Source organism: Sapajus apella, unplaced genomic scaffold (assembly GCF_009761245.1).
Source record: "Sapajus apella isolate SASKATOON/1434 unplaced genomic scaffold, GSC_monkey_1.0 scaffold67, whole genome shotgun sequence".
Lineage (NCBI taxonomy): Eukaryota > Metazoa > Chordata > Mammalia > Primates > Cebidae > Sapajus > Sapajus apella.
The window spans coordinates 5,715,036-5,742,184 of NW_022437007.1; the positions used below are offsets into that span (position 1 = coordinate 5,715,036).

A 27,149-nucleotide genomic window follows, 5' to 3' on the forward strand; every position below is an offset into this window, starting at 1 on the left:
TCGAATGCCACATGCACTCATATACTGCCGACCTTTGCACAAAGGGGGACCTAGGACTACAGGTGCGCACCCCTACACCTGGCTAAATTTTTATTTTTTTTTTTTTTTTAATAGAGATAGGGTCTTGCTTTGTTGCCCAGGCTGGTTCTTGAATTCCTGGCATCAAGCAATCCTCTTGCCTCAGCCTCCCATAATGCTGAGGTTACTGGTATGAGCCACTGTACCTAACCAAGTTTCTTAAATTGTATTAAACTAGCTTTTATTTTTGAGGTGTTGAACACTCGGGATTAAATTTATTTCACTTTCATTCTTCATAAAACTGGTCATTTGACTCAATTTATTTCAGATATTTTATTCTAGGCTTAGACATTTTTCCCTTAAGAATTGTTACAATCTTGATTGCCCATGAAATAAAGCCTTTTCTGGCATTTAACCTTGTATGCAATGTTTTGATCACCTCTATAAATTTTTCTGGTATATAGCTATGGCATAGTAAAAACTAGCTTGCCTTGTACTTGGCTAAAATGTGAATCTTTTAAGAAATGCAATTAAGGTCAGGCAGTGGCTCACACCTGTAATCCCAGCACTTTGGGAGGCCAAGGTGTGTGGATCACTTGAGGTCAGGAATTCAAGACTAGCCTAACCAACGTGGTGAAACCCCATCTCTACTAAAAACACAACAATTAGCTGGGTGTGGTGGCGCATGCCTGTAATCACAGCTAATCGGGAGACTGAGGCAGGAGAGTCGCTTCAACCCAGGAGGTGGAGCCGAGATTGCACCACTGCACTCCAGCCTGGGCCACAGAGTGAGACTCTGACTCAAAAAAAAAAAAAAGTGCAATTCATAAATTATTTTTCAGTTCCAGTCGATGTTTTTGTCTGACTCTCAAATAGGTAAATTCTCATTCACTGTAAAATCCTTCTTGGAACTGCCATGTTGGCCTCAGCTGTTTGCCCTACACATTTCCATCTTATTGCCCCTTTCAACAACCTCTGCTGATATTACACCCAGTGAAACTTCACAAAATTGTTTACTTCTGCAGTCAACAACTTGACTCCTCAGTTGCTGCATTACCTTTATTCTCTAAGCAAGCTATTTTTTCTTAAAAAAGTTAACGCTGGTTATCACGGGATCAAGCACACAGAGAGCTTCCCGTTTTTCTTTGGTATGAATGTAGCGCATTGGCATTGAGAGGTGCAGACCTAACGGGTGTGTCGATACATGCATCCTCAGAAGCTTGCATTATTCAAGAATATTTTGGGATATTATCAGTGAACTAGAGGTAAAATATATTAAATCATAGATGAGCATAAAATCTATGCCTCCCAAAAGCAGAGAAATGGATTGAAGCTGAGAAAAGCATTCTGAGGACTTGTACCTGTATGTCTGAAAACACAGACCCAGGTCTGTATGGCCTCTTTGATTAGGGTGGAGCACATCAGACCTTCACCAAAATCTTCTACAATATTCCTAAAACTTGACAAAGTTCCATTATTAACATAACACAGATTAAACTCTGTTCCTGCAGTCTGTTACACCTGGCAAATACTTATTTCTTGTAACCCTTAAGTGGATACCACTCTTATGCTACACAGAGGTATCCTAAAACATAAGTCTAATAAAACCTAAAAGGATAACAAACTATGGTCTAAAACCTAAAAGGATAACACACTATGGCCTATTTGTCACTGTCTCATATTTTTAGCAGAACACAAAAGATGATAAAGAAGTTATTGTCCAATACATCAGATTCTTAGTACTTTTTCAAAAGAAATTTGAGAAAATTAAGCTGACAGTCTAGGAAAGTCCCTGAGGAATGGGTTTTAAAGTGAAAAGACAACAGGTGACCATGTAACAACACACACAAACAGGCAGGTTCTTCCTTTTTTAAAAGGTATGGTTGAAGCTACTGGAATAATTTTTTAAAAATTTAAAAATTATCCTGTTTTGGTGTCCAGGCTTTCAAAATTTACTCAGGGAAACAGCTGGCACGAATGCCTCGGCAAGATTTTGAAGTCTGGCCCGTGGCCATTTTCCTGTTGGCTTCTGGAGGGACCTTCCTCCCACTCCGCTTCAGACTCCCTCGAATTTCCCAGCATTTGGTGCCGCTGCTTCCGGTTGCTTTCACTCCAACTTCTGAGACTTCGCGGCGGCTGATGGATAATGCTTTTAGTTATGCCTGCTTGAGGAAAAGAAATGAGTCACTCATTTAAAAATGTGCTTAAGAAGGCTGCTACTTAACAGGTTTTACCTTCTAAAATGTAAGTGCCCTTCTGATAGACTGAAGTATTATTCAGACTTACCACACATCAGTATGCATATCAGTATCGTGTACTAATTAGAAGTCCAGAATCACTAGCTAAATTGTACTCTTAATGATCATGACGTTGAATGGCAGTTTAAGTTCTCTGAGGTCCTGTCTCTCAGTATGTATACTGGAAACAAACATCATACGTCCCATAAAGATTACTGTTGGAAACGGTTGAGAAGAAACAAATGTTATGCAAATATATTGTGACAGCATCTTCATTTTCAAGTAACACTGAATTCTGAACATGGTTTGGTTGGTGCTAACATTAATGATACTAATTGCTTTGGATCAATAGAGATCTGCCTAAAATAAATAGGCTATCGGGCAGTTTCCAACAACCAAGAGGCTAAATCTGTCCAGCCGGAGGACTTGCTTCTGCAGGAGACTAAAGGCTTCTACTCCAATTTAATAATAGAAAGCATGCATGATTCATTAAGAATATAGGCAAGGCTTTACGTTATATTTATTTATTTTCCAGCTTGTACAAACTGGATGTAGAAGCATAAACATAGTACATTTCTACCATCTTCAACAAAAATATAACCAATATGTACAATTATTGTATTAAAAATACAAAAGGGATACAGACTCCACCAATGTCTTTCTAAAAGACATACAGGTACAAGTAGTATCAAAAGTATGAGGAAATCACCAGTTAATTGTACATTCTGCACTTGACATCACAGAGAGAACTGAGATTAGCAGTCCTATGTTCTACAATTACTTAATGCTTAGATAACATTTGTGCAACTTGTGGTAGAGCTAGATTTGTCTTTCTATATGCACATGAGGTCCATAGCCTATATAATAAAACTGGCAAATAATGCATATTACATGTAAAATTACAAATGCATAATTGACAATGTAATATATAAGCAAGTAGACAAATGCCATGATACAGAAGAGAATTATTAAATAAAGCACTGACATTGTTTGATACAGTGAAAAAACACTGCAATTCCACTTTTAAAATTTGAAGCTATTTACGTTTATCTACTGATCAATATGATCAGCTGAATTTAATGGAAAAAAAATCCAAGACCAGCAGTTCCTCACATTTGAGTACTACTCAGATTGGCAGCCTTCACTTTTCCGGAGTCTGTGCAAAAACAACACAAAAATAGAGTGGAGGGGTCATTTCAGTCATTATAGGGTTAATAGCAGCTGTGAGCAGATGGTTGCTACACTTAGGCCTTCTCTATATGCAGTGTCCTTAAAGCCACTTGGAGGTTAGTCTTTGGTGACTAACCTGCCCTGCAAAGGCTGGCATATCTAACCAGGTTTTTGATCTTTTATCACGTTTAAAGGCTTGTTTATTCCCTAATGCCAATTCAATAAAGGGAGGCTGTCTTGAAAGAGCAGTATAAACAGCTGGCATTAGCCCCAACATCCCAAGCTGCTTTCACTGCAACGCTATCCAGTTATAAATGTTTCTCTTAAAAACAAAAATAAAAAACAAAACCTAAACCTCTAAATTTAAACAAAAATCAAAGAAATATAACTTAAAAATGGGGTTTGCCATCCATCTCAATGGAGCAGGACACATCCTCCAATGACACTGTCCTGCCTCCATAAGGCTCAGACAGGACACAAGGGTCCCATTTCCCTCCCCTGGCCATGTGCAAACAGTTTTACAGAAGAACCCCATCCACTAGGGAAGGAGCAGATGAGGTGTCTTGGTATTAATTGGCTAACATTTCATACTTCCAGGATAGGGCACTTCGCGGGTGAGACCAGAAGGACATGGGAAGCCAAGGTCACAAGCCAGGTCTTCCCGTCATCTTGGTGTGGCCACACCCTGTCCGGCATATTTGGTTTTTCAGAAACCAGGCTGGCAACCCTACTTAAAGTTTAAAATAATACTGTAATCATTAAATGGATATAACATTTACTCTCTGAACACAATCTTTAAACTAATTTTTTTTTTTTTTTAAAAAGGAGGACATTGTAAACAAGTGGACAAGCACTGTACTCAAAGGATTTCATTGTTTTTCTTTGTCTTCCTTGGTGGGTTAAAGGCCCCAAGGAGTTCAATGGCTAGCTTTTCTCATTATCCCAATGAGATCAAGTGCTAGGACTGGATTGAAATCTAAAAGGAAGATTTAAAAAAATCCTTCCAGGCATTGAGAAGTGCAGCCAGAGGGAATTATCTTGATGTGATGATCTTGGAATTTGGAATGATACTGTGTGATGTGGCAGGCAGCAACAGTGGGAGCTCGAAGATTGCTGCACTGTGCATTTCAAGCAACAAAGTCTGAAAAGTGCCAGGGCAATTTCTTCACAGTATTTCACATGCAAAAGGGAAAGGAAGAAGGGGAGAAGAAGCCCCATGCTGCTTTAAGGCAGGGAAGGAGGCAAACTGGTCCACCATCCTCAGAATGTGAGTTCCAAGGCTCCAATGCTCGGGACGTCTTCTTGTGCTCTCCTTTCAGGTGGCTCGCTCTGGATCCAGAAAAGCCTGTGCCTCAAACAGCAGAAACCTGTTCATCTTCTGCAAATACAGTAGGGAAGAAAAAGAAAGCAATGAGCAAGCAAGTAATTTCTTGTGCTAGAGAAAATATATTTACTGATATGCTAAATAAAAATATCATAGTTATTGTTTAGCATAGCTCACTTAAAATCCTTGTCTTTTTTCCTAATGATGAACAACAACAACAAGGTTAAAATGTACATGCAATACATATCTTTACATATACATAAATACACAATATTAAAAAGATATGCATTATATATTTTTATTCAGAAGGTTAATAAATTCATTTTAAAAAGTTATAAAACAGCATGTGTTTAAAAAATAATATACGGTCAGATATATATAAAAAGTCTAGGATCTGTAACAAAATTTTAATAGTGGCTATCTGTGAGTGGCAGGATTCTAAGTAATTTTCATTTGTAAAGTTTTTCTATTTAATTTTTTTGAGACGGTCTCACTCTCTGGTCATGTTTTGCTTTTTTCTATGATTGTGTAATCACATATTTTAAAGTGACAACTTTAAAAAGAGGATGGGAGGACATGATCTCCCTCCTCATTGTCAATTCAGCATGGTCAGACAGATCTGTAGAAAGAATGCACAAAGAGCTGCAGAGAATGTGGGTTCCTTCCTTCCCTCCCGCCCTTTCTCTCTCTCTCTCTCTTTTAGAGACAGGGTCTTGCTCTGCCACCTAGGCTACGGTGTAGTGGTACAATCATTGCTCACTGTAGCCTGAACTCCTGGGCTCAAGTAGTCCTCCCACTTCAGCCTCCATAGTAGCTAGGGCTACAGGCACATGCCACCACAACTGCGTCATTTGAAAAATATTTTTATGGAGACAGGTCTCACTATGTGTCTTGAACTCCTGGCCTCCAGCAATTCTCCAACCTCAGCCTCCCAAAGTGCTGGGGATACAGGCATGAGTCACCAGGCTGGTTGAGAATGGACTTTTTTTTTAAATCAGACTTTCATTTCCAAATGAGTACCAATTCATTAAAAGTGCAAACACAATGTTTCCACAGAAAACTTTAACCATCTACCTTTGAGAGTCCTAGATGCTTCTAAAATTCTTGGAAACAGAACAAACTTGTGAGATTTTTATGTTCTTTTTCTTTTTTTGAGATGCATTCTAACTCTGTCACCCAGGCTGGAGTGCAGTGGCATGATCTTGGCTCAAGACATCCTCTGCCTCCTGGGCTCAAGCAATTCTCCTGGCTCAGCCTCCTGAGTAGCTGGGATTACAGGTGCCTGCAACTACACCCAGCTAATTTTTGTATTTTTAGTAGAGACAGGGTTTCACCATGTTGACCATGCTGGTCTCAAACTCCTGAGCTCAAGTGATTCGCCCATCTTGGGTTCCCAAAGTGCTAGAATTACAGGCATGAGCCATCGCATCTGGCCTTTTTTTTCCTCTTAAAATAGGACCACAGAAGTACTTCAATTTCAGTGAGAATTAGAAAAGAAATCATATACATACTTTGACTCTCTCCATAATTTTTGGCATTTTTAAAAGTCATTTAGGGAAACACACACACACACAAAGTCATTTAGGGAAACACACACACACAGACACACAAAAAGTCACTTAGGGAAACACAGACACACAAAAAGTCATTTAGGGACACACACACACACACACACAGCAGTCAACAGCCGTAACCCTAAATTTGGAACTCTGAACAAAGTGTTCTTTGTGTAGTGTATGGTTAGAGACACAGCTGACCAGTGTTAAGAAACAAAAATGCGTTGGGAGGCAGCATAAGTGAACACATCTAGCTTGGAGGTTTTAAGAATACATATGTGTATATACCATCCTCCTCGGTGGAAAACCCTTGAGACTGATAGGGGGCGAGGCGCGGGTCGGACTCGTTAGGTTTATGCCACTGAGGTTTGTTCACAGGCCTGCTGCTGGTGGGATGCCCATGTGGCTGCTGTACAGATGAAGGCCCAGCTGTGTCGGAGGATCGTGCGACCATCCTCGATCTCTGAAGGGCCACATTGTAGTCCGGAGGTTTCCTGGCTGGATGGGAATGCCCTTCTGGAAAGTCAGTAATGGGAATTCCAATGTAGCCCGGAGGGGTGGGCGGGGGCTCTCGATACCTGCCCTCCTTTCGTGCTAGAGCAGAAACAAGGCACCAGCATTAAAAACTAGTTCATGCCACAAAAGTTTATTAAAAATATAAAAATTATTATTAAAACAGCATACACAGTGTAGTAACAAATGTGACTATGTGGTATGGGATAGAGGTGCTGTGCGAGGCAGGCCAGGGAATGCATGTTAACTAAACCACATTTCACAATGGTTATCTCTGTGTGGTGAAGTAATTGGTGAGAGCAGCTGCTAGTCCATCTAAGTGCTTTTATCTTTAAATGGGCTGCTTGTCCGTTTAAAATGGTCTATAATTATAAAATAGTGCTTAAGATTAAAACCTAATCGCTGGATTTATTGGAAAGACTAAAGCACAGGAAGAACATAAGAAGTACCTAGCACTAGGCCTGGAACCTGTTTGTGTTTGGTACAAGTTCTCTTTTTCCTCCCTGTCTGCCTTAGAGACTAGATAGGATCTGCCCTCTTTCTGGGCATTTATCTTTACCAGGCAGAGAAGCAATTCCACATCACTCTCAGGTCTCAGGACTTCACAACAATGAATTCAAGTAAATTTGGAAAAGTCACATAAACAAAGGATACCAATTTAAAAACTCTAAAAATATTACTATAAGGTGTCTATGTTTCTTAAAATCCCTTTATTGATGCTCATGATCTAGAATATGAAACCAATTATATAGGCAGTAAAACTAAGTTTTATTTTCTTGAATTTTTCAGATTCAATTGTTAAGAACAAAAAACATTCTTCCTCTGCAATAAAAATTCCGAGTATTAGTTGTAAGCATTTGAAAAAGTCCAACTTAAGAAAATGTATTAACTGTTTTCTCCTTATTCACTGTAAAAGGATATAAAATTTGAAATCTACTCATGACTATTCACATGGCTAAATAACTACAATTTTCCTACTAATAAAAGTGATGTCTGTAATGATTATACTCCAGAATTTCTCACGCTACAACCTATAATCTGTTCCTACACTCATCTATATAGACATTAATTGTGCCTTAGCAAATAAATCCAACAGGACTGAGGGAGCATGAGAGTCTCTTCATAACAAAAACAGCAGCAGCAACAGCTTTCAAGTACTTAAGGAATCTACTATCTAGGCACCGCTCTAAATACTTTGCATAAATTTCCCTGACTCCTCACACTAACTCTATTAAGTAGAAATCATTAAGCTCATTTTACAGATGAGGAAACAGGCACTGTTTTGTATTTTACCCAATGTCACAAAACTAATAAAGTGGGAAAACAGGGATTCAATTCCCAGTCCGACTCCTAAGCCCGTGCTCTTAGTCATTATTTAATTAGTGCCCTTCCCTTTTCTACAGCGTGCACAAAGAACTGCTTATCAAGAAACGAAGTATGTTGTATCCCAGAACTTAAAGTATAATAATAAAAAAAGAAATGATGTGCGTGCAGAATAAAAATCAATGGAAGACTTTTAAATATACAGAGAGTATAGTTCTAAATAGGACTATGGCAACAAAATAGAATGAAAGATTTTTAATTTTTTTATTTTGATTAAAGTTTCTCCTCTATGAATAATAGGAATCCATCCTGATTTTCAGGCTAAGAGAAAAAGACTTAGACTAGATAATATCCACAATGACAATCTACTGATAGCTAAGATTTATTGAGTTTATTACGTAGGAATATATCTATATGTACTTGACCACAAAACCTGGGCTCTTAAACACTACTGATTTCAAAGACCTTAACACACCATTACTTTGGAAGTCCTCTATAGCAATGTTGAAGAAAAGAACCAACAAACACATTATTTTACTATTGTAATAAGTTACATTAAAGACGCGATCCAGACATAGCAAAGTACCCCAATTTTAAAACTTACCAATGAGCCCCTTTGCAGTACTTGATGCCACAGCTATGTGGGCAGGCATGGGGACGGGCTTGGTTTCTTCTGTGGTCACAGACGTTATGCTACTGCTTTCGGCTTCAATGGAAACGTCCTTTCCACCCCTCCGCTTTATTGTGCCTGTGTCACCTTCTGAGTCTTCTCCCCAATAACCTGTGGAAGATGCCCAGCTTGCTCGAGACTGAGCTTGATCAAGACTCTCTCTACTTTGATTTTGCCTGTTATACTTTGTGCTATGATCAGAAAACATAATTTGGTCCATATGGCTGCTTGATGCCCATAAACCTGCAGGATCCCCTGAATAATCAAAGTGAGTATGCCCGAATGGAAGAGTCTCCCAGCTTCTCTGGTGCTGGATGGTCTGTATGTTATCATGGGAGCCACTTGAGCATGACGTCCAGCTCCCACGGCCACTGTCGGCAGCATCAAGTGATGCACGATCCCCCTGATCCTGGGAAAGTTCCTCTGTGCTTGGAGAAGAAATTACTGTAGCTGTAGCATATAAGCCTCGGCCCTCAGACATTGGTGCATAGGACCTAAGTGGTCAAAAGAAATAGAAAAGAAAAAAAAAAATCAAGATTGATAACTAAATCACCTATGATAAAACCAAAATATCGTTTTTGCTAGAAAGGCAGCTTGCTTTCATCCCAGAAACAGGATAAAAGTAGCACTGAATTGTCTTATAGTGACCAGTTGTGCCACGTCTAGCCTTCTCACTTTGTCATTACAATAAAATAAACATGGGGGAAAAGAATGTAACTTGCTATTAAAAAAAAAAAAAAAAAATCCCTGACAGCATTAAGGATGGCTCAATATAATTTGATTATTTTGGGAAGGCAGCTCATACAAAAGAACTAGGATGGATCCCATTGTCACCCTCCTCCAGCTTCAGCACAAAACAATTGTGTTCCAATGAAGAATAAACTAAAAAAGCAGTGTGCATAACAGACACTTAGTGATACTCAGAGTAGAAACTGAAAATCAGAACTAGAAAAAATTCTTAGGTATTATGTAGAATAAATAAAAATAAACATCTGGAAGAAAAGACTCATTACTAAAAAAGAGATGGAAGGATAAATTCAAAAGAACACTAAGAAAAGCCACCTACCCCAAGCTATATTGATCAGGTTCCATCATGGTCCGCCTCTCCATTCTGCCCACCCCTAAGTTTGTTTCCACAATGCTGACAGAATGCCTCTGACGCCTCTCATCGTGCAGTGAGACTGGCACTGAGTCAAAAGAAGAATTGCTGACAATACTGGATCGTGAAGAAATTTCACTGTGACCAGAATCTGAAAAATTATCCACAGTACCACTGGGAGCCAAAGTATAGCCTGCATGAGAAATACGACCATATTAATTAGACTCTCTAGGTTTACAACATCAAAGGGAAGTCTACCAAATAGAAGCAAAAATAAAATGCAGGCATAAATATCTCTACAGAAGTGGGGGAAAAAAAGCCATTTCACTTGTAGAGACTACATGACTAAGAGATAAGTGTTTATTCTTATGAAGCTTAAGTTGTTTAATTAAAGTTTAGAGAGGAAAAAAGAAAGTATCCTATAAGCTGGGAACAGATGCAGAAAAGGTACCACTCGACTATTCTTAGCTCCCTTACCTATAATTACACTATTCGTCTGTAGAAAAGAAACCATAAAGAATAATGGATCAGATTTTTTAAAGTATGCTTTTTTTCAAACTGCAAAGCCACTGATCTTGTTTTCAACAGTTTTTAATTTTTAGAACTTGTATGGGATAGAATAATTCAACTGGAAATATCTGTATCTTACAATTTTAAGTAAACATATAAACAAAAATAAGAAATAAGACCTGAAGATTCTTTCAATTTTTGCCATTTGGTTTTTCAACATTAATATTGGTTGAATCACATAAAAGCCAATCGTTTTGAAGGAGTTAACGGGCACTTTTCACAAGATGATTACTGTAGAGTATCTAATCAGATGTCCACTTCTTGGCCTGAAAGTACTCTTAACTCTGTTTTGTTACGAAAAATAATTTGGAAAGTCACAATTGAAGGGGTCTGTCTTCATTTTTTTTTTTTTTTTTTTTTGAGATAGGGTCTCTCCCTGCCACCTAGGCTGGAGTGCAGTGGCGGATCTCAGCTCACTGCAACCTCCACCTCCTGGCTTCAAGCCATTCTCCTGCTTCAGCCTCTTGAGTAGCTGGGATTACAGAGGTGTGTGCTACCATGCCTGGCTAATTTTGGTGTTTCTTCTTTTTATCTTTAGTAGAGACAGGGTTTCACTATGTTGGCCAGGCTAGTCTCAAACTCCTGGCCTCAGGTGATCAGCCCACCTCGGCCTCCCAAACTGCTGAGATTACAGGCATGAGCCACTGCACCTGACCTTATCTTGATATTTTTTAATGAAAAAAGTCTAAATCTTCTTTCTCAATACTCATTTTTTTTTCTTGTCTACGTTACTAGGGATATCATGTTACTTAAATATTGATTTTATATTATTATATGCAATGCAAATTTCTTCAATGCCACTTACCTAAGAAAAATTAAAATCTAGAGCATCTAAATGTTGCCAGTTTAAGTATGTTCTTTTAGTATATTGTTAATTCCTGATTTATTTTTTAAAGGCTGCACAGGTCTTGATAAGATTTAATGTGTTCATTTATAAAATGCATTTTTATAAAACCACACTGAAAGTTCTGACAGATAAGATTTAAAGCCTTCTCTGAACAGTCCGCTAAAAAAAAAAAATCTTCAGAAAAATAAATCACTCAGATGATCACTTGACATTTGGAGGAATTCTCCCATTTTCATTAACTAATGAGATGATTCCTCTCTTTCCCACCCCGTTTTTTGGTTCTATAAACCCCACCTATCCCATAGGTCCGTGGTGCATTGTTATTCTTGTTACTGTTCTCACTTCCAAGAGAAGAGGAGGAACTGGTTAAGTCCAATTGCCCGGAGCCAAAAGATCTCAGCTGATTGCCACTGCCACCTAACAACAGGATGAGAAAAGAATTGAGATGCATCCATGTAACAAGGACAGGAGAGACTGATACCCATACAAAATGCACAGATGTCTGAAATATCTACTAAGTAAAGCAATACCTGTTGTGTCCATGAAATTTAACAATGTATTATAAGCCCTTTCGGCCTTCCTTTACGAAAAACTAAGTTCTAGCCATTTACTATTGGCTTACACTCATTCAGTTAAAGGGTAGGAGGAGAAAGTAGCCTGAAGAGTTACACGGCAGAAAATTACCTACCCTTTTAATATAAGAATGTATCAACGTAAGGAGGTGACTCTGAATACCTAAAATGTAGTCTCTTTAAAAATAAAACAAGGTAGCAACCAAAAATGGAATCAAGACCTGTGTTAATACAATGAAAAAATAAATCAGGAAGATATTAGTTTTTCATGTTTTCAAAGCCCTCTTCTCTGTATTAATGCCATATAACCAAATTTAGTTAGAATAATTTTTAATATAAAAAAATTTTATACATATCACAAATAAAAAGTAAATGTATTTTTAAAAGCATTTTTACAGTTATAAATTTAATACTGTTTATTGTAAGTATAACATTTTAAAAAACCACCATTCTTCCAAATTTATAAACTCATGGAAAAAAAAATCCCTTGGGCATTACATATTAGCTCATCTTAAATGACTATAACATTAAGAATTATATAATACATATCTCTGGAATTTACTGTAGCCAAATGTATAGGTTTCAATAAAAGAAAACAAAAAGTAATTTAATTCTACCTTTCCTTGGAGAACTCTGTGGAGAAGTAGGAGGAGAAGAAAGCTGTGAAGACGCATTTGATATTGTATCTTCAGCTTGTTTCTTGTGACGTTCCAAACTTCCTTCTTCAGACAAAGAAAGAATTTTCTTTAAAGCTTGTGGAGAGTTTATGCCTATAATAGAAAACAAAACTTAAATATGTATTTTCAAGTCTCAAACAACATTTTTGACAAAAAATCTTTTCTGTATTAAGATTTAATTCCATTATATTGAGGTTCAACCTATTTATAATCTAAATGTTCTTTCTACTCTTCATCATCCACACAGTAAGTGCCTACAGAAGGTATGAGACCATAGTTTTGGTTTCAGACTGATAACTGCCAGAGTATGAGAAGTGATTGCTTTTGATATTTTATGTTAGATTCTCAACTTTGAAGTAGTCACCATCGTTATCCAACAATATGTTAGACAACAATGGAGGAAAAATAGACAATTTGGAAACACTGAATTTAGGATGGAAGTGGCACAGCTAGAAATGTTTATTATTAGAAACCAAGTTTGAGTTGGAAGCAGTTTTGTTTCCTTGGAATGGGATAGCTCTGGGGAAGTGAGAATAAAGGGAGACGAGTACAGGGTCAAGAGCTGGGAAGAGCTAACTAGGAAATTGAATGAAAGGCTCTAAGGGATTCCATGTAGTGAATACTTGATCAAGTAAATAGATGGAGGACGGAAGAGACCATGAAAGTGCCGTGACACAGAAACCATGGAAGAAGGTTTCAGAAGAAGGAAGTGAGCCAGCACCATGTGTAGGATCCAACAGGATAAGAGTGGAGGAAAAATAATTATATATACCAATATAAGATGGTTTCCTTCCTCGAAATTATTTTTCAGAAATGAGGAAGTTACATTAAAATATTTTACAAGGCCTCTCACATTATGAGACACTCTCAATTTTATTTTGAACAACAAAGAGATATTTGGGAAGGCACTACAGCCTGAAACTACCTCAAATTAGTGTTAGTCAATAAAATTTAACAGATTTAATCCTTCATTTCACCTCATGTAAGCAGTTTGATGTTGTCTTAATACAATCTTTTAAAAAAATGTTTAAAGCAGTACTTTGATTACATGTAGAAATCGTATAGACAGGAAACAAAGCTAACTGAATGAGTCATTTTGATCTGGAAAAAATTTCCAAGCTCAGTATTACACACAGATTCAAAAAGTGCTCTTTCAACCATGTGGATGGATGTGAAGATGTTATGCCTGAGAAAGCTGTGTTAGGTACTTTATAAAAGTGGTCCTAGTGAGGACAAAGACACCAACATTAAAGATGTACAAAGTATATAGAACAAAACTGTTTCATGAACTGGAGTGGGGAGAACACCTGCAGCATCTCTAAATTAGTATTTTATATACTGTGACTTTAAATGTGTATGTTAAACTAAATAAATATAAGACAATGTATAATATTTCATCCACATTTCTAAAGTTAATAAATGGAACTGAAGACATTTTGAGAACTATCGCTTCAGAAACATGGGGGATAAAGCTTTATACTCAGGCACATCTACATTATATTAAATATGGCTAATAGGCTATTTTCAGCTAAAAGAAAGACTGATAATCTTCCATATAAGAAGTTCTGCATAAAGAGGATGCAGAAGTCAGACTGCAGGGGATTCAGGAATGCATACAGATTAACAACATAATCTATACAGAAAAACATAATTCAGTGTGTTTGTAATAAGGGGATCAACACAAACATTTGAAAGGAGAAATGTATCGAGGAAAGGTGTTCTTTTCTTACTCTCCCCTAATTTCAATAAAGAGGACACTTGCTAATCAGATGGAATGAGGCAAGGATAGAGAGTATGTGAGGGGTCTATCAAATGACTCTCACCCAAGCCATGCAGATGGGCTGTAACTGCAGGGACTTAGCTATCAACATCTAATTTTGTTTAAGTAAACTCTTTGCTATCTATCTGTCTATCTATCTATCTATCAATCAATCAATCAATCAATCAATCACAGAGTCTTGCTCTGTTGCCCAGGCTGGAGTGCAATGGTGCAATCTCAGCCCACTACAATCTCCACCCACCAGGTTCAAGTGATTACTGTGCCTCAGCTTCCCAGGTAACCGAGACTACAGGTATGAGCCATCACACCCAGCTAATTTTTGTATTTTTTAGTAGAGACGGGGTTTCGCCATGTTAGGCAAGCTGGTCTCCAACTCCTGGCGTCAAGTGATCCACCTGCCTCAACCTCCTGAAGTGCTGGGATTACAGGCATGAGCCACCATACCCGGACTGCTATCCCTTTATTTTGAACAATTTATTTTTTATTAATTGTTTCATTCACATATATGTAGAAAAAAAGAAGCTGTACACTTTATGAAAAATTATTGCATTATACCACTTACACAAAGGGGCTTAAACTACCAGATATTTTTCTTTTAATAGAAAAGATTGAGGCCGGGCGCGGTGGCTCACGCCTGTAATCCCAGCACTTTGGGAGGCCGAGGTGGGCGGATCACGAGGTCAAGAGATCGAGACCATCCTGGTCAATATGGTGAAACCTCGTCTCTACTAAAAATACAAAAAATTAGCTGGGCACAGTGGCACGTGCCTGTAATCCCAGCTACTCAGGAGGCTGAGGCAGGAGAATTGCCTGAACTCAGGAGGCGGAGGTTGCGGTGAGCCGAGATCACGCCATTGCACTCCAGCCTGGGTAAAAAGAGTGAAACTCCGTCTCAAAGAAAAAAAAAAAAAAAAAAAAAAAGAAAAGATTGTGTAATTTAGCTCCTTAACATTCAGGAGTTAGTTGTTTAATTTTTCCCCCTAAGTTACAGAATCAGTGAGTCAACAAATAAGAATTTACCTGCAGGCAATTCATTTAACTTAAAAATATTCTGCTTAAATCCAAGCAGTTCATTGGTCATAAGGCAAAACCAGTTTAAATAATGTATATGAACAAAGCATCCTCTGCACTCATCAAAAATTAAATAGACACATAACTTCTCTATTAACACCCCATCATAGCAAATGAGCACGATTAAATGAGATATTACTTATAAAAACAACCCCTTCCATTGGCAAAGTCAGGTTTAACTTGCTGAGAATTCATTTTTTATTAGGAGCTAAAAATTACAGAGAGGCTCAAGCATATTAGACAAACTTATCCAAGACAACTATTTTCTCCTAATTTGCAAACCACGACAGTGAATGGCACCAAAAAAAGAAATGAATTTAATCACTTACCAAAAGGTGGGAGATCCTTCACGGGCACTTTCTTCCGGGAAGGATAAAGGGACACAGCGGGAACCTGCAGCCCCTGGTTGATTTTATGTGGTGGTGGTGGCTGCTGCTGGGGCTGTGGCAGGGACTGAACTTTCTGTTGTAACCCTGCCCTTGGAGCTACTGGAGAGGTCTCAGATTTGACAGGCTTTTTGTCACCAGGATTCTTAGGCACTGATAGTTGTTTGGGTTTGAAAACAGAACAAAGAATTTTAGATGCTAGCAGGTATACAGAAGATAACTTTAGAACTATGTGAGCATTTCCTGCAGCTAGAATACTGAAATGCACACCTTTCTTCCTCTTGCCTTTATGAAGCACAGAAATGGATGGGGACCCCTGGTTACAGAAAATATTAGATACGTGGCAGGACAAAGGTATCTACTTTATGAAATCAGCAATCTCAAGAGATGATTATACTATTAAACACCCCATTAAAAATAAAGAAAAATGTGGTTAGTTCAATATGTAATATGCACGTATATGAAAGATACAAATATGTGATAAAAGCTACAACGGAAAAATCATCAGGCACTATTTTTCTAAAACGGTGTCCAAAATTGTTTGACATATGTGTGCTAAGTTTTTATTTAACAAATGCTGTCAACTGCAATCTATTTACTACCACATTCCTAGAAGGTAGAATTATCTATGCAAGCAAATAGTAGCCAATAATGCTTGAGTATTATACTGAGTATATATTTTGTGATAGATGGCAAACCAATTTAGGACAATTAAATATTGTATATGTAGTATCTTAATACTCAAAACTCAATGACATATGTATGCTTCCTCTCTTCCACACCTGGAAGCTAAGGATTAGAGAGGTCAAGTAACTTGCCTAAGGCTGCGTTGCTAGTAAGAGGAAACAAACAGGATTTGAACTCAGACTACTCTGACTCCAGAGGACAAGCTCTTCACCATGACACAATGCTTCTACAGTGTCCTGTGTAAATCTAATAATCCAAATCTTCTAAAATCACCTATCTAAATTAAATTCTCTAAAAGGCATCTTCAAATCTGCCCATAAAAGACACAAAGCGTACTGAATGAAAAATATTTTTGTCTTATAAGTCAAGATGTAGATTTAGAAAAAAACTCTCCCATTTATACACTATTCAGATTTTTAAATGCTACCATGGTTCACTTTGGAGCAGAATTATCGCTCTATCTAACTGGTAGCTGAATTTGTTGCTGGGTGTTGTCTGGGCTAGTGGTTAAAAGGCAGCCAGCACATCCAATTTTATGCCCCAACTTCCCTCATGTTGCCCATACTTTGGGGGCATCTTTTGAGAACACAAGACATATAAATGGGAATCATATCTACATATGTGTCCCCATGTGTGTACTGGCTGTGTCCGGGTGAAACTAAAGCAATGGTTTAGTTAGTGGACATTGTCATCCTCCACACACTAACCCAGTAGACACAAGGGCCTGGCTGTGCACAGTGCTACTCAGTATTCAATATTAGCATCCAAGGGAAAGACCAGTATATCTCAGGATTGCTAGCTCCCTACCCCTTTGCACTAAGCTTTATTTTGTCACTGCCCATATCACTGCACAGGAAACAAATCTGCATTCTAGCCAAAGTCTGCAGCCACTTTAAGGAAAAACTCACATGTGTTGGTTGCTGGCTCACACTGCAGAGATAATGTCTGGAGACTCTCCTCATCCATTTCTAGCTCCAAATTGGAAAGGTACTGCTTCACTTTTCGAGCCATTTGGGCATCTTCATAAAGCTTTTTGGCATTGAGAAAGGAACTACGACGTACCCGCTTTTTATGACCACCTGTCTGAGCAACATCTAGCACTGTTGCATTTGTACTACCCTGGCTGAGAGACCTGGAAGATGAAAAGGTAGATATGCAGCTCACTCTAGTATAGGAGTACTTTATTTAAAACGTGCCAAGATTATATTAATATTCTATGTTCAAAAGGTCACATGCCTCATTCCAGTGAGTAAACTGTTACACAGGAATATAGGATAATACAGATTTAAAAAATTATTTTAGTTAAAAGAGATGTATACATAAAACATATATAAAAATATATGTTTGGCACCTGTTCAGTTCCAACTAGGAAATTCTACTTTTCACCTCTACAAGGCATTTAAGGCCGTTCTCTCACAGATGCCAGAAAGTAATAATTGCATATAAAAGCTCATGCAAGAATACACAGCTATAATCATTAAGATTTACAACATTAAAATTACTTCTCCTAAAGAGGATATTATACATAGATTTAAATAAAACTAGCTACAATGTTCACAATTGCCTTCTAATTCCTTGAGGTGAATGTGGTGAGTTTTTAAAGTAATATGGTCAATCTGTTAATAAAACAATCATGCAAATGTAAACACATATGTATGGAAACTACTGAGCACATGAATTGTTAAGAGTTATTTTTAATAAGGATTGGTTTATATAGAATGAAAACAGTAGTTAGTTGAGCTGTAAAAAATTTGGTTTTAACACCTGGGGGCACCTATGTTATATTAAATATGTTTATTTCTCACATATTTGTGAAATACTTTAATTGCACAATTTTTCCTTCTAATGTCCTTCCTCCCCTCCCCCTACTTTGAATTTTCCACATTTCAAGACACACCAATTATATTAAAATAAAATCTAAGAGCTCAGAAATACTGGCCTATAGTTCCCCAGAACAATCATCAATCATTTCACAGCTCTCATGGATCATGACTTCAAAAGCAAAGGCCCAACAAATTAAACATGAAGTCAGTTTGCCATCTGAAATTCTGCTAGAGCAAGAGGGTTAAGGAAAAAAATGCAAAAATGCAAAGCATCAGAAAATACAACAGGTAAGGAAACAATGCAATGAGCAGAATAAGAACTGTGTGTGGGTATGCAAGATCTCCACCACTTACCCCAAACTCCGCCATTTCTTCTTCCTGTAAGTGAGAGCCATGGAGATTGAAGCATGGGTGTAGAAAGAGAGACAGAAAGATCACAAGCTCAGAAAGAAAGGACTAGACTTCTGAATAAGCAGTTCTAGAAGCCCACAAACATTAAACTGCATAATTATCTCACACATACAACTTTACTAGAAGTATTTTTCTGGCTTAAAAGACAAATACATTTAATTCTTTTGTTCTAGAATTAAGATTGACTTTTCTTCCTTTCACTGAATTAATGATTTTTTACTACACTGATAGCTAAATCTGTTGTGTGGATATTGAGACAAGACTATTTGGGTTATTTACATATTTTAGTTCATATGACTAGTTATGAGTTTTAGCTCTCTAAGTCGGTGTTCTGAAAAACAAGAAACATATAATTGAGACTATTAAACTGAAAATGTCTGAAGGACAAACTGTTTTTACTGAAAGCCAAAAGTACACTTTATACAGAATAAGACATTTATTCCAAATTAGAGCTCACAGGTGATTCTCAGCACATGCTACAATAATTTCTGCCATACTTCAAATATAAATACTCAACTTTTTTAAAAAAAATCATTTACTGGGAAACTCTAAATTTAACCTTCTCTACTCTCACACATGCCACTGAAGATGACATACTCACCGAGTCCTGAACATGAGGGCAGGGTCCATGTTCACTGAAGCCATTCGGCCAACGTGACGAATTTCTTTCGCAATCATCCTTAGCTTCTCAAAATTGACCAGCCCATCTACTTTTGAGTCATTTCCTGAAATTGACACAGGAGAAAAAGGAAATCACATGGCATTTATTCTGTGCTTCTCCAAGCGAAGATGGAAACTCTGTGCCTTATGTTTACCTTCGTGAAGGAAGGTGAGATCCTTCTTGATAACTGGAAATAGTGGGATTATGGGAGGTTGTAGGTTTTGACTATTGAGAACATTGCGATATTTTGCCATGTTTCTGGAAGGATCAAACAGGTCTTGGAGATCTTGAAATAGTTTTTCGTATTTATTGGGAAGTTTCTCCCAGGTCGTTCGCAGTCTTGCCACTGGTGCCAGGTTTAGGCCACTGAGAGGTGAAAAAGAAACATGGTATAACAACTAAAGTGAAACAGAGTAAACTAGTGTACAGATTATTTATTGACACAAAATACCTCTGTGTTTATGCTTTATATGCATAACAATTTACAGAAGGCTGCATAAGAAACTGTTTATGACAATTCGGGGGAATGAGATGGCACAGGGAAGTAGGGTCAGGGTCAGGCCAAGGCGTTTTACTCTTCTCTTCCCTACAGACACATCTCATCTTTTTACTATAAGCAAAGCCACCAGAATATAAGTACTGATGTTCTGTTTCCATACATAGCAGTATGTACACATAGCAGTGCTTAGCCCATGCCAGCCATTTGATAAACACACTGGGTAAATATCCTCCAGTAATAAAACAAAAGCTATGATAGTAATGAGAGTTATGACTACCAGACAGAGAAGATTACTAATTTAATAATCACCCTCAACATCAATATAACTAATTGTTGCCATTTTTTTTCCTTCTAGCCTCCATCTAAGCTTTAGAAAGGGAAGAAATTTAACATTTTCTGGGCATCTGCTTTGTGCTATTTGCTGGTCCACATGCATTATATCATTAATCTTGCTGAGAACTCTTTGGGGTATTGTTAGTTCCATCAAAAAATAAACTGATGTTGAGAAAAGTTCAAACAAACTTTAAAAAAAAAGTGGGGGATATAGATTTTCTGAGCTCCAAATCAGAATTTCAGATGCTATCAAAATGATTCCTGCTTAATGGCTTCTTCAAATCTCTTCAGCTTGGCACAGCTGTTTTTTTAATATGAGAGATTTTAAATTAAGGATTAAGGTTAGGATTCAGAGAAAAAGAATTGTCCCTTATGAGTCAACTAAAACCTACTGCATTTATACTAATTATATGATGTTCCTGGACTGATATATATTTTAAATCTGTGAACTCAATTGAATCTTAAGAAAAGTATGCTCTCTTACCTAATGATTGCAAACATTGAGTTAAAATTCTTGCATTCCCTACAGTGCAGTGCTATCTTGATGAAATGCTTAATGATCTTCATCCTCTTCAGCTGGTTTGTTTCTCTCAGAATTTCAGATGCTACCCAAAATGTTTCCTGGTTAATGACTTCTTCAAATCTCTTCAGGTTGGCACAGCTGGTTTTTGATCTGAGTTTAAATAAATCATCTATATATTCAGTAGGTTCAATGTTTCGAAAGAGTTCAAAATTTCGCATAGAGAGCTGTGTGGCAACTTCCACAGTGCTGAGCTGAAGGAGGGAAATTTGACTCTCTCTCAACAACTCCTGAGCATCTTCATCTGAACAAAGAGTTTCTGTTTCCATATTGTTTTTCAGATAATACCTATAAAAAACAAACATACCGGAGTCAAAGCCTAAGCAGCAATCTCATGATATTCCTTGAAAGAATAATGCTACTTTTTGCAGAAAGTTTGAGAGAACACTAATTTGAATGATGGAAGAATTCTTTTCAACCAAGACAGAGAGTGCAGCTGCTGTCTCAGTTACCAGGCCATAGAACTGTCTATCCAGAAGCAGGCGGAAGAAACAAACAAATCACATGGAATTTCACTTTTACCAGTTGGACTTTCTTTTTCTCCTTTCTTTTCCTGTTTTCTGAAGTACTTTACCCTTTTTGCTAAAAATAACAGAAAATCGCCACATTTTTAGTTTAAAAAGGATTTAGACCCTAAGGCAGGAAGCAGAAAAGATTAGATGCAGGTAGGCAATCACTCTTATTTTCCCAATAATCTGATTATTGGTGGGCCCAAACGGTAACAATCCAGGCTTACTTATTTATTCAAATACCTAAGAAACCCTAAACTACTTTCCTCTATTTGATCCTATGAGTAAAACAATCCTACAACCGAGTATCTTAAAAAAATCTGGGTTTTCTCAAAAACGCTACAGGTAAGTGGATGGTAAGTATTATACTTATTTGTCAGAATAGGAAACAAGAACCTAAAGATTAATGACTAGTTAATGCCAGAGCAAAAATGAGAACACATAGGGCTCTGGTGCCTTCTCCTTTTAGGCAATTTGTTGAAAACAGCATTAAGATGTTTGTCTTGTGTGTGTGCGTGCGTGTGTGTGGTGTTTTTTGTTTTTGTTTTTTTTTGTTGTTTTTTTTTGTTTGTTTGTTTTTTTAGACACATGATTTTTTCTGTGAAATTCCACAAATGAAAACACAGAATGAGCACAGTAGGGGCCCTGCTAAATGGCTTTTGTACATTTCACCAAGGCAAACACCTATGACAGAAAATATATACTTTGTGCCCTTGATTTTCACAGATTTAACATTCTCCATTTTGATTACTCATGAAGCCCATGACATACCCATCTATAATTTTCTTCAATAATTTATGTGAATCATGAATCTATAGTTCAGTGGAGATCTGTAGAACTCCATCACGGTTCCAGATATATCAATGTGCATTGAAATGATAACTGGAAAAAACAGAGCAATTAAAACTATTTCCTAGCGTTTGAAAGTAAAAGTGAAGAGGAATAAAAAAGATATAGTTGATGGAAAGAAAATAAAAGTTTTGAGTGAATTATATCCTGGTTTAACCCTGTAATATGAAAAAGTCAAATACAGTGAAACACCCTAAGTTAAGAAAAATAGAATATGATTTATGGAACTGCTTAATTTTCAGTGTAGAAAACAACTATTTTCTTTTTCAACTTTCACTTATTGTGACGTGAAGATAAAGTTACATTCACCTAACAATGAAAGTATCATTGAAGAGAATTATAAAATCAGATATAACATTTTCTTGCAAGTAACGTGTGATATAAGCACTTATGCAGCAAAGGACTAAGCTCTGTAGCAACTGAAGTTTGATTTCAGAGTTAAGAAGTGTATTTCATAGCATAATGTACATATAAAAGGCAGTACTGGACAACCATACTGTCATACATGTCTCTGCCTAAACTATGGAAGCTCCTAGAAAAGTTGGGTATGCAGGAGCAAATGACACTAGAATATGATTAGAAAATGTGTTTGTGAATGTACGTATCCAAGTAAAGGGCTTAATACTGTGACTTTAAACCCACGCTGTGACTTTACATCAAGCTTACTCTACCCTTCCAAACCAGGACCCTAAGGCAAGCATGAGAAGTTCCAGCATGGATTTTGGCAGTCATTAACAACCTTCAGGTCACAGTGCCCTTGAACAAGTTCCTAAGAGAGCCTTGTTAGGGTCAGTAGTTGACTGTGTGCATTTACTTTCATTCAATAATTCTTGGTGAAAGGAAAAAAAACAACAACTATTTTTAAATCTGCAGAGGCATTTACTCATTTAAAAAACACTTTGAAATTGCTCCTCTCTTAAACTTTGATGTGGGTTTGAAGAGGGGATAAAGAAATCCAGTAAGGCAGATAATATATACCTTCCACTCAGTTGTATTCTATCAGCAAGTTTGGAAAGCTGATCTGGAAGTCTTCTTTGTTTGATTACTCCCTCAGGTGTGACGGAGACCTCACATAGCGAATACTGATCTGGGGTGGCAGTAACAGCAAACTCCCTGATAGCCTGAATGACCACTTCCTTTGCTGTAGTGTCCTTACTGATCATGATGTAGCGGCTTTGCTGATCAGCCTTAAAAACTCTTAGCACTTGATCTGGTAAGTCTGGTAGAAAGAAAAGTCACACATAAGTAGAAAGAATTTTAATATATGGCAATGCAATTAAGCAAAGTAATGGGGAAAAAGCTCCCTAGAGAAGGAAATGCTGAACTTTTACCTCTACCTTACTCTAGATCTTCCTCAAAGAATCAGTCAACCTAAATGCTGTTTTGCTGCAAGAACACACCTTTCCCTAAAGATAAAAGGTTGATCTACAGACAGCTGCAAGCACATCAGTACACAACAGTAGCACACAAGACTGTCATGCTGGATTCAAAGACAGAAAATTTAAATCCAGAGTTAATCTTTATTATATTGAAAAATCCATTAAGTTGAACTAAAATATGCCTCTTACTCCACTTATTTGATATGATTTAGTAATTATGGCATGGGATGTGTTATCTTCATTTTATGAAAGAAGAAACAAGTTCAGAGAGATAATTTGCCTACGGCCATATAAAAATAGTCTGCTGGATATAAAGAGAACTTCCAACACCTGGTTTCAAGAATCTTGAAATTTAAGGTTCTTCCTTACTCAGCATCTAATATAATCCATGCCAAATGAAAAGATATATATATAACATGAGCATTATGTTAGAAATAAAAAGATAACTGTAAGAAAACAAAAGAAGTGTTGGTGGTACTCACCAGGAGTAGTACTGAAGTCTAAAATGCGATGATGTGACTGCAATAAATCAGGATTACTGGATGATAAGGTTCCACTGACAGGCAATGCAGTTGGGATGTGCTTTGTCTGCCTTAGCCCTACTATACTGTCATCTTGAGATTGGCCAATCCCAATATCACTGAACAAAAGGAAAATTAGAAAATTATCATCAAGTTAAAAAGTTGTAAGTCATCACTATATAATAGACACAGACCAAAAATCATATTCTTTTTTTTTTTTCAGCTAATGTAAAAGCATGAATAAATTTGGTTGAAAACTGCAAAAACAACTACTACTTAAGTGTATCCAACTCATTTTGCTATTTTTGTTTGGCTTTGCTTTTTTTTTTTTTTAGATACAGCATCTTGATTTGTTACTTAGGCTGGTTGTGAAATGCTTGGCCTCAAGTGATCCTCCCACCGCAGCCTCCCAAAGTGCTAGGATTACAGGCATGAGTCACAGCACCCAGTTTCATTTTGCTGTTTCTTAAGCGTATTGCATGTTTCTTTAAAACCTACGGTTTTTTAAGTAGATATGCCATAATAATTATTAGTAGTTTCTCAGTGTAGAAATATATTTAAAAAATATATATATATATAAGCTCTAGTTTCTGATGGAAATGGATTTAAGAAAATGCACATTAAAAAGAATGCATTTATCTCACTCAGCTGATAGTTCTGCATCAGAATGATAAATTATTTTATAATCTGACCTTCAATACTTGAAGAAATTGAGTAAAATGAAAAGGGGAGGAAAAAAATCCAAAGTGTCCTAATTTTATTCTCCAGTGTTTCAGAGAAAAAAATGAGATCACTATGGAGTCAAATGTAAGGGGGCTCTGACACAGACATTATTTCTTAATTATACAGAGCATAAAAAAGCAGTGGTGCATGGTGACATTTCCTAGCATCAAAGAAAAGGCAACAGAAATCCAATGACTCACTTTTAATTCTCTGACCAAAATTTCTAGCTACACATTTAAGTTCCCAGAGAAATACTGGTTATTACTGACAGCAACAAACTTGTTTCCATTTATAAAAAGCCTGTTACTGTGAACTCTTGAAACATGATTTAACAATATGAAAAAACTATTTCTAGACTTGACGGGTCAAGTGTTTCCAAAACAAAACATCAAATAAAGCAATAAGCTTACACACACAGAAAAAACTGGGTCACAAGAAAATGGTTATAGCTCTGACTAGTTTCTATAAACACCTTGAAATAAGAGGAAAATTATTACAATTAGAAGATAAACTAACATGTCATAAATAAAATGAAGACATTTAGCATTTATTAGGCTTTTCACACATTAGGGCTTGATCCTAATAACTACCATTTTTTTTTTTTTTTTTTTTTTTTTGAGACGGAGTCTCGCTCTTGTTACCCAGGCTGGAGTGCAATGGCGCGATCTCGGCTCACCGCAACCTCCGCCTCCTGGGTTCAGGCAATTCTCCTGCCTCAGCTTCCTGAGTAGCTGGGATTACAGGCACGCACCACCATGCCCAGCTAATTTTTTGTATTTTTAGTAGAGACGGGGTTTCACCATGTTGACCAGGATGGTCTCGATCTCTTGACCTCGTGATCCACCCGCCTCGGCCTCCCAAAGTGCTGGGATTACAGGCTTGAGCCACCGCGCCCGGCATAACTACCATTTTTAATGGCTATGCCAAAATAGCCACATTTCTTCCATTTACATTTTTTTTTGAAAATGGAAATTATAGAGGTAAACAGGGCAAAAACTTGTTTTGAAGACAAAAATTAAAATTAGAGACAATTTCACATTATATGAAAAAAACACTGGCATGCGTTTTGTTTATAGCAGCACAATTCACAATTGCAGATGTGGAAGCAACCTAAGTGCCTATTAACTAATGAGGGGATAAAGAAAATGTGTTATAGCTACACTGTGGAATATTATTCAGCCACGAAAAGGAAGAAAATAATGTCTTTTGCAGCAATTTGGATGGAGCTGGAGGTCAGTATTCTAAGTGAAGTAACAGTGGAAAACCAAAATCCCTATGTTCTCACTTACAAGTGGGATCTAAAGCTATGAGTAAGCAAAGGCATCCACAGTGATATAACAGAATTTGGAGACTCAGAAGGGGAAGGGTGAGGTTGGGGCTTGAGATTTTAAAAAGCTACACATTAGGTACAACGTATACTACTAGTGTGATGGGTACACTAAAATCTCAGAATTCACCGCTACCGTATAATTCATCTACGTAACAAAAAATCACTTGTACCCCAAAGCTATTGAAATAAAAATTTAAAAAATTAAAGACAATTTCAGTATCAATTCTTCCAAATTCACAGGTCTGGGACAAAGCTAAATTTCTATTTAAGCAGTTAACAGGCATACATATAAAAGTATTTATGTTCTGTAAAAGATGAAAACTTTCACGTCAGTGGAATTTTAATTTCAACCATATAAAGTAGTCTCTGCCAAATGGTCTCTGCTATGTAATACATGATACGAGACCATTATTATGGGCTCTGGACAAAGTTGACTGAGCCACTCTAGCACAAAACGCTACAAGTATCAGCATCTTGCAGGCACACCCAAGCCTTTAAGAAATTTTTCTCTGCCACACTTTAACACCTTACATGATGAACTGCCTTTCTACTCTCAGTTTCTTCATTACTCGCCTACATCTCTGTCATCCACAGACATTCGGACGCTCTTGAATTGAAACTGTTTTATATCCAAGACTAATTCAGAAATCTCCCTTTCTGGGCACACCCTCTAATGATTCCACCTCTCCAACACTTTCCCCGTTACTGAAATTGTCTTTCGATCTTCACTGGTTTTACAGTGTGCTGACTTATTCCTTCTTGTCTCTGGGTTCATTAATCTTTTTCTACTTACTTGGCAACCAAATGTGAATTCTGGGAGGTCATGCCCAACCCTCTCCTTCCTCTCTCTGCACATCACTCGGTTGTGCCTACCTTGCCAATTTGCCCTTATCCAGCATCTTAGCTTCTCTAAGGCTAATAATGTTTGAGGAAAAAACTCAACAGTATACTCTCCCTAGACTTCTCTAATTACTAGTTTAGTAGCTTTGCTAAAAAAAAAAAAAAAAAAAAAAAAAAAAAAAAAAAAAAAA

At 37.2% G+C, this 27,149-nt stretch overlaps 1 protein-coding gene across 18 annotated transcripts in view; it reads right to left on the minus strand.

Moving 5' to 3' along the window:
* Nucleotides 1-2,757: 2,757 nt before the first annotated feature.
* RAPGEF2 (Rap guanine nucleotide exchange factor 2) overlaps nucleotides 2,758-27,149 on the minus strand; it is a 249,448-nt gene continuing 225,056 nt past the window's right edge. For 9 of the 18 annotated variants that reach the window (XM_032248533.1, XM_032248532.1, XM_032248540.1 and 6 more), the window contains 14 exons: nucleotides 24,027-24,184; nucleotides 23,144-23,384; nucleotides 20,712-21,095; nucleotides 19,550-19,761; nucleotides 19,336-19,459; nucleotides 18,678-18,701; nucleotides 17,409-17,632; nucleotides 15,757-15,966; nucleotides 12,517-12,669; nucleotides 11,622-11,744; nucleotides 9,878-10,103; nucleotides 8,746-9,305; nucleotides 6,594-6,899; nucleotides 2,758-4,803 (listed from right to left, as the gene is read on the minus strand). In XM_032248533.1, the coding sequence (XP_032104424.1) occupies nucleotides 4,778-4,803; nucleotides 6,594-6,899; nucleotides 8,746-9,305; nucleotides 9,878-10,103; nucleotides 11,622-11,744; nucleotides 12,517-12,669; nucleotides 15,757-15,966; nucleotides 17,409-17,632; nucleotides 18,678-18,701; nucleotides 19,336-19,459; nucleotides 19,550-19,761; nucleotides 20,712-21,095; nucleotides 23,144-23,384; nucleotides 24,027-24,184 (2,971 nt within the window). In that variant the 3' untranslated portion in view covers nucleotides 2,758-4,777. The remainder of the gene's footprint in view (nucleotides 4,804-6,593; nucleotides 6,900-8,745; nucleotides 9,306-9,877; nucleotides 10,104-11,621; nucleotides 11,745-12,516; nucleotides 12,670-15,756; nucleotides 15,967-17,408; nucleotides 17,633-18,677; nucleotides 18,702-19,335; nucleotides 19,460-19,549; nucleotides 19,762-20,711; nucleotides 21,096-23,143; nucleotides 23,385-24,026; nucleotides 24,185-27,149) is intronic. The other 9 variants (XM_032248536.1, XM_032248542.1, XM_032248549.1 and 6 more) reach the window with 5 other exon arrangements.